We start from the raw sequence: 7,220 nt of genomic DNA on the forward strand, positions 1-7,220 counted from the left end.
GTGTGTCTGTAGACCATCGTTTCCTCCCCCTTGTACTCGGTAAGCTGAAGACTGATAGAGCTATTAAAACACTGTTTGTTTCCTCTCTGTTCTTTTAAAGACCACTGTCACTTCATACCCCACCCCCTCACCCCACCCCCATGCCCTGCTTTTGTGACTCTTATACATTAGGCACTGGTATTCCTGCTAACTGCTATCAGTTTCACAGTTGCACTGTGAACCATCAAGCTGAAGGTGAGTCTTTGCTGGTGTGCTTACATCGATCTTTTTCTTCACTGAATGTACGCAGCAATATGTGTATTTGTGTGTGTGGTGGTGGGGGGGATCATATCATTCTGCATTCTGCAGCAGAGGTAATTGTGTGGTAGAGTTTAGTCATATTGCATCTTTGAAAGCAATGCATTTAAATGTTCAGTGAGTTGCTATGTGTAACTCAAGGCCATTGCAACACGGAGCCGTTTAAATACAACAAATGCTAAACCAGAGTCGTCATAGAAGATTTGGAGACTCAAAAGCTTTTTAATGAGGAAAAAATACAATAATTCTGGTTTTTAAAAAATCCAGTAGAGTAAAAAAAAACAGATCAAAGGGTAAGGAGGATGCCACAAGGTAGGAGAGTCACAACAGATAACGTCTGATCACATGTGCAGTCTGACTGTGCAAAAGTCTTGGCCAACCCCTCTTTATATTTTGCTGAGAAAATAATAAATAGATGAAACTGAAGCACGTGCAAACATACATGCAAATGCAGTACTTAAGACAAAAACTGATTTTGTACAAATCTGATAAGTTTAAATATCAGTATTTATTCTTCAAGACCACCTAAAATCTCTTGAGCAAGCTTTCTAGCAGTTTCTTAAGTAATCTTCAGAAGTGGTTCTTCTGGCTTCTTGAAGAACATTTCAAAGCTCTTTGGAATTTCTCAAGATGTTGTTTCTCAGCATCTTGAGAAACAACTAACAACAGCGGTGTGGGATCACACCGCTTCAATAATGTTGAGGTCTGGGCTCTGATTTGGCATACGACAGTCTTTTCGCCTTGTTCCCCTTCATTAACAACAGCTCCTTCATAGCCACCTATCCACTGAGACCACTTCTGATGAGGCTTCAGCAAACAGTGGACGGATCAAGTGAAGGTCCAGATGCATCTCTCAGGTGTCGGGACTTTGCTGGATTTTTTTGACCTCCTGGACTTTAAGTTAAAGAAGTCCAGTCACTTTATTTGAAAGGTCCTCAGACTGCGCCTAGCCGAGATATGACAAGTTTTTGGCTAACAGCATTTTGAAAATCACCTCGTTGGTGCAAAAATGTTGTTTTATGTCCGTGCTATCGTTGTCTTTTATGTGGAGACACAAAAATGCTTTGAGTTAGGTGGAAGGGGCACAACAAAAAAACACTCCTTAGGAACTGGTCGGGTACAAGGACTGATTAAAAACGACTGTGAAAGTAATAAGTGTCCAAAGAAAACCTTTGAAAGGCCTTCAGAAAGCCTGGAGAACTGTATATTTAGCTCCTTGTAAGTAAGTAAGTACGTAAAATGTTATTTGTATAGCACCTTTCAAGATAAAAATCACAAACTGCTTCACAGAAAAGCTAAAACATAAAAACATAAATCAACCAAAAGCAAGTTTAAAAAGATGAGTTTTTACCTGTTTTTTAAATGAAACCACTGAGTCCACAGATCTCTCAGGCTCAAAGGAAGGGAGTTCCAGAGTCTGGGGGCCACAGTTACAAACGCTCTATCGCCTCTCGTTTTCAGCCTCGTATGTTGGACAACCAGCAACCCCTGATCACATGACCTCAGGGACCTGCTGGGGATGTACGGATGTAAAAGATCTCTGATATAGGTTGATGCTTGTCCATGCAGAGCCCTAAATGTCAAAGTCAAAATCTTGAAGTGGATTCTGAATTATGGGGAGCCAGTGCACCTGGATCAGCAGAGGTGTAACATGAGAGTATTTAGAAGACTTGGTCAGAAGCTTTGCGGCAGCATTCTGAACAACCTGCAGATGATCCACAATAACAGCATTCTTACAATAACCAGGGACCTGACCAGAAACCAACAAAGTCTTGATAATTGTAAGCACACAGGGACCGATAGACTGAAAGACATTTTTAAACAAAGATCCAGGTAAAATATCAAGAGAGCAGGAGGACGCTTTCATTGAATTAACTAATTTGACCAGCTCAGGTAAGGACACAGGTAAAAATCTTTCTAAAATAACAGGCCTAGGTGGAGTTGGAGCAGACAAGAGAGACACAGAAGGAGAGATATTGTTCCTGGCATTACTAACTTTTTCAACAAAGAAAGAAAGAAAATTTTCACAATCTTCATTCGAGGTAATTGAAACGGCAGGTGGACCAGGAGCAACAATATCATTAATGGTGTCGCCTCTGCTCGTTGATACTAGGTCTGAGAAATAGGCAGCCCTCGCATCACGAACTGAAGTGTTAAATGCAACTGAAAGGTCCTTTAAGTGAAGGAGATGAACATGTAAACGGGTTTTCCTCCATAGTTGCTCAACTTTGCGACAGGAACGCTTTAAACAGTGAATGCTGTCATTCATCCAGGGGGACGACTTTGGAACAGGAGCTAATCTGGTTTTCACAGGACAAACATTGTCTAAAACAGAGACACAAGAGTTCTTAAAAAGATTTGTTAGTAAATCCACATCGTTATAAGGAGGTAAAACTAACTTAATAGCATCCGGGAATTTAACAGCAGTAGAGGAATTTATGATGCGAGCGCTAACCACATGACGAACAGGAGAGAGGGACAGAAAATATGAGGGGAAGCTCAAGACTTTTACACAGTTCTCTATATTTTTGCAGGAGAATTTGCCCAGAACATCAAAGTAGTTTTGAGATGGAACATATTTGTGCCAATCATGAAGAAGAAAGAAACATTTTAAAATGCAGGAAATGTTGGTTGGACTACTCACAAAACTAGAGAGGCCGACTAATATGAAAAGGGTTATTTCATTCTCAGTTAGCTGAAGAAAACTTTCGGTCCCCTGAAATTTAACATCTTTGGAGCCAAAGTCAGATCTATATCCTTAGTTTTCTCTTAAAAGATCAAAAGTTTTATATTACCCCCCAAAATAACAACCCAAAAAAAGCATCATAGGTAACCTTGTTATAAATGTACCAGTCTTATTTATATTATTTAGTACTTTCTAAAACTAAATGCAAGTTGAAGTGTACTGAAATAAAACAGTTGGTCCTTACTTAAATAGAGCTTTGAGGTACACCACAAAAAAGAAGTCTCAAAGCAAGATGAAATATAATCAGTCAGAAGTGAAACTGATCCACTTTGATGATAAGATTTTAAACCACAGGGCTCTGCAGACTAAAGCACCAGTAACATCCAGCAACAGTAAAATAATACTATCTAGTCTGAAGCCACCAAATATGCTTTATGTAGGAGAAAAACCTGACTGGAAAAGGCCTTAGAGAAGTGACCGAGTGCGCGATTAGACATCTGGAGACGGCTCACGCATTATTATAGATGATAGATGTTCATCTTGACTGAAATATTGGGGATTAAACAGTGTACAAAGAGGAGGCTGTCTCCGATTCAGGATTTTTAGAGAGACTGAAGGTTGGATTGATTTGGAGAGTTTCGGTCAAGGTTTGCCAAACTGCTGATGTGACCCAGTGAGCCTAAAGAATGAAGCGCTACATAGAGACTATTCCCCGTAGTCATGTCTGGTTATTTATAAATCAGTACCTATTATCCATTGTGTGCTCCTACATAACATTTGTGTAGCCTTATCTGATTTTTACTGCACTACAAAAATCTTAGAGTGTGTTTAAGAATAACAAAAAAACAAGTAAATAAAATGAATCTAAATAATAAATTACTATTCCCTTAAAAAAAAACTGCCTAGAGAGTGAGGAGGTTTACAGTCTCGGAGTTCTTCTGGTTTAAAAATGAAAAACTTGATATCTTGTCAGTGTAACTGTTCTTTTCTCTGCACTTGTATTTTAAGTTTAGTTAATTTTTCAAAAACAGAAGACAAATATTTCATGGTCTGTCTTGAAAAATGTTTCTTGAATTTATCATGAATTTATATGTGCTGTTTTATTGCAGTTCCATTGTTAGTGTTCATTTTCTTTAAGCGAAAATTTGATATTTCTATTTAACTGAAAACCTTCATTTGTTTGTTTTTTTAGAATCCACATCAGCAGCAACATGTTTCAGGTGAACATCTGGATCTGTGCTGGCCTCCTGCTGTCCCTCCCTCACTGCACGTTTCAGTCGTGCACAGATGGGACACCGAAACAGTGCGCCGATGCAGAATTTGCTCCGGGCATCAATTTGGCCGGGGAAGGCTTCGACATCACCAAAATGGAACGTAAAGGGGCCTTCGTGCTCAACATGAATCAGTGGAAACGCAAAGATAAAACATGCATGCTGTGTACCAACCCTTATCTTGAGAACATAAAGCAAAAGCTACCCCTGACAGTGGTGGACTGGAGGGCAAAGCAGTCCTGCAGCGCAAAAGTTTCCACCAAACTTCACAAATCCAGCGAGTCTCTTGTCAGTTCCAGCGTTTCCTCTGTTGAAAACAACTGGAAGACCGATCTAGAAGTTGAAATAAATGACAAAGGTGCCTCTGTTATGCTAGCTGGTACCAATTCTAAACTGGCAGAGTACTCCATGGAGAAAACAAAGAGTGACAAATTCAGCTTCACTAGCCAGAGCGTGTCGTGTGAGTACTACAGGTAAGGAACTCCACCCTTTATGAAATGAATGCGATAGTGTCACAGGCTTGTTTTATACTCCTTCTGTCTTTTCTTGTCTTTCATCTCTCTGTGAACAAGCTACCGAGTGTCAAATACTCCAAAGCTGCACACAGAATTTCGGAAAGCAGTGAAAGATCTTCCCAAATATTACGCCCCAGAATTCAAACAACGATTTTACAAACTGATTGACAACTTCGGTACCCATTACATCACAAAGGTAAAGGAAAATATGTAACCACAGTATTTAATCAATAAAAGTTGGCATTGTTTAAGGAAGTAAACTTTTGTTTAAATGTCTTTCATGTATCATCCCAGGTAAAGCTCGGAGGAAGTATTGACTCCGTGACCAGCATCAAGCAGTGTCAGGCCAGCCTGCAGGGACTCAGCTTGGAGGAGGTGGAGCTGTGTCTGGAAGCTGAGGCATCTGCGAGCATTAAAGCCACAATAAAAGCCGAAACAAAACACTGCCAGAAAGCTTCAGACAAGTTGGAAAATAAGAACTCTTTCTCCGACCTCTTCAACGACAGGTACAGAACATTTTATTACACACTGATCAGCAACAACATCAAAACCTCCTGTCCAGTATTCCCTCATCGATAACTGATTGGATTGGGATAGGTAATGGGAAAGGTGGGAGCTTGAGTCAACACCTCCAGTGCTTTCTTTAGTCGTTCCTGAGGTTATCTGACGTTGCATTGTCCTGCTTGGCCAGGCTACTTTCAGTCACATGTATGTCTATTTTAAACTACATGAATTCACTTTACCTGAAATATTTTATCTGTTTTCACCCTTTAACAACTCACGCTAATATTTTAAGCTAATATTTCGGCACATCTGTTTGAAATAGTCCCCTCTTTTGCAGGTTTACAGATATAAAAGGTGGGCATACCACAGACCCAGACCTTCTCTTCTCTGCAGACAAAAATCCAGCTGCCTACAAGGAATGGCTGGAAACCCTACCAAAAAATCCAGATATTATTTCATACTCCTTAAATTCCCTTCATGAGTTGCTTCCTACCACATCCAAAGCCCGGAAAAACCTGCGCTCTGCCATTAGCCATTACATCCTGGAGAAAGGCCTGTGGAGAAACTGCAGTGCTCGCTGTCAGGCTGGGATTAAGAGTGACACGAGGGATTCCTGCGTCTGCCAGTGCCACAATGACCCCGCCGTGACCCAAGACTGCTGCCCAGCTCGTAAAGGAATGGCACGGGTCATCATAACAGTAAAGCGGGCCTCTGATCTGTGGGGGGACCACACCACAGGTACAGATGGTTATGTGAAGGTGCATTTTGCTGGAACAATTGCTCAACGTACTCCTGTCATTTATAACAACAACAACCCACACTGGGACGCGGTCGTCGACCTGGGCACGCAGGATGTCTCATCAATTACCAAATTCAGACTTGAAGTCTGGGACGAGGACAACAAGTGGGACGATGACCTGTTGGGAGAATGTGAGCCACTTCTGACTTCTGGAGTTACAACCGATCTCTGTCCTCTGCAGCACGGCCAGCTGTTCTACAAAGTGGAAGTGCAATGTGCTCCGAGTCTGACTGGGAAGTCATGCACGGAATATAAACCCACTCCTATTAATCCAAGTCTGAAGAAGCTGTATGTGTCCCGCAACGCTCATCCTATTCCACCGGCCATCCTGTCAAAAATGGGCGTGTTTGTGGACAAATCAAGCTCATGGAAAAACCAGAGTTTTACTCGCAAGAGCTTCAAGTATGGCATAAAATAACACGCACTTACGAATTTGGTGAGACTTAAAAGAGAAGATTATTTCTACCTGGGCCAAAGGGGGTGATGTATTGATTTGTTTGGTTATTTATTTGTTTGTCTGTTTTTCAGGACCGAAAACAGATCTCAGGATTCACTTGAAAACCTAACCAGAAGAGCCTCGACTTCGACGTGAAGGATTCGTTCTTTGCTTTCATCTTGCAATTTCTAGACTATACCTTGTCCATCACTAATATTCCTCCATATAGGATCATTTGTGCAATGTTTTAATGTTCTAGATGTCAGAAAACTGGATTAATATATTCAAATATATTTAATAAATATTTTGATGTTTATGGATGTATGCATTTGTATCCCATAAAGCCAGTTAGATATGAAGACATTATGTAGCCATGTCTGTTGTAAATCATATAAAAGTTTCTGCTAATCCGGCTCAACCTTAATTTATAATTTTATTATTCCTCATTAATAATGATTTTATCTACATATTCATTAGCAGAATGAATTTTACTGCATTCATTTTGCAGCAGTTTATGTGTCAGTTCAAGTATTTGCACTATGTTCCAATATACCATATGTATTTTATTCTCACTATAAATGCAGCTTTATTATGCACAATAAATATATAATATCTGAACACTTTGTTCTTGTCGATATTTCACCCTGCTTTTGGTGGTAGTGTTTACTTTATCTTTGGCAATGTCACCTAAGACGAAAAGGGAAGTGGTAAA

The 7,220-nt window shown here is 40.2% G+C and overlaps 1 protein-coding gene across 1 annotated transcript; it reads left to right on the forward strand.

Moving 5' to 3' along the window:
* The first annotated feature begins 151 nt into the window (after positions 1-151).
* On the forward strand, positions 152-7,126 carry LOC116328858 (perforin-1-like). The gene is made up of 6 exons (XM_039611530.1): positions 152-234; positions 4,176-4,727; positions 4,827-4,965; positions 5,064-5,275; positions 5,611-6,508; positions 6,601-7,126. The coding sequence occupies exons 2-5, from the start codon at positions 4,195-4,197 to the stop codon at positions 6,488-6,490; spliced, it is 1,764 nt and encodes a 587-aa protein (XP_039467464.1). The 5' UTR covers positions 152-234; positions 4,176-4,194; the 3' UTR covers positions 6,491-6,508; positions 6,601-7,126.
* The last annotated feature ends 94 nt before the right edge of the window (positions 7,127-7,220 follow it).

This window comes from Oreochromis aureus, linkage group 4 (genome assembly GCF_013358895.1).
Source record: "Oreochromis aureus strain Israel breed Guangdong linkage group 4, ZZ_aureus, whole genome shotgun sequence".
Classification (NCBI taxonomy): Eukaryota; Metazoa; Chordata; class Actinopteri; order Cichliformes; family Cichlidae; genus Oreochromis; species Oreochromis aureus.

Bases quoted from the DNA above. Each gene is read 5' to 3' on its own strand.
- LOC116328858 (XM_039611530.1), top strand. From the start codon at position 4,195: ATGTTTCAGGTGAACATCTGGATCTGTGCTGGCCTCCTGCTGTCCCTC. The intron at 4,728-4,826 runs GTAAGGAACTCC...TCTGTGAACAAG, and splicing joins GTGTCGTGTGAGTACTACAG to CTACCGAGTGTCAAATACTC. The intron at 5,276-5,610 runs GTACAGAACATT...CCTCTTTTGCAG, and splicing joins TCCGACCTCTTCAACGACAG to GTTTACAGATATAAAAGGTG.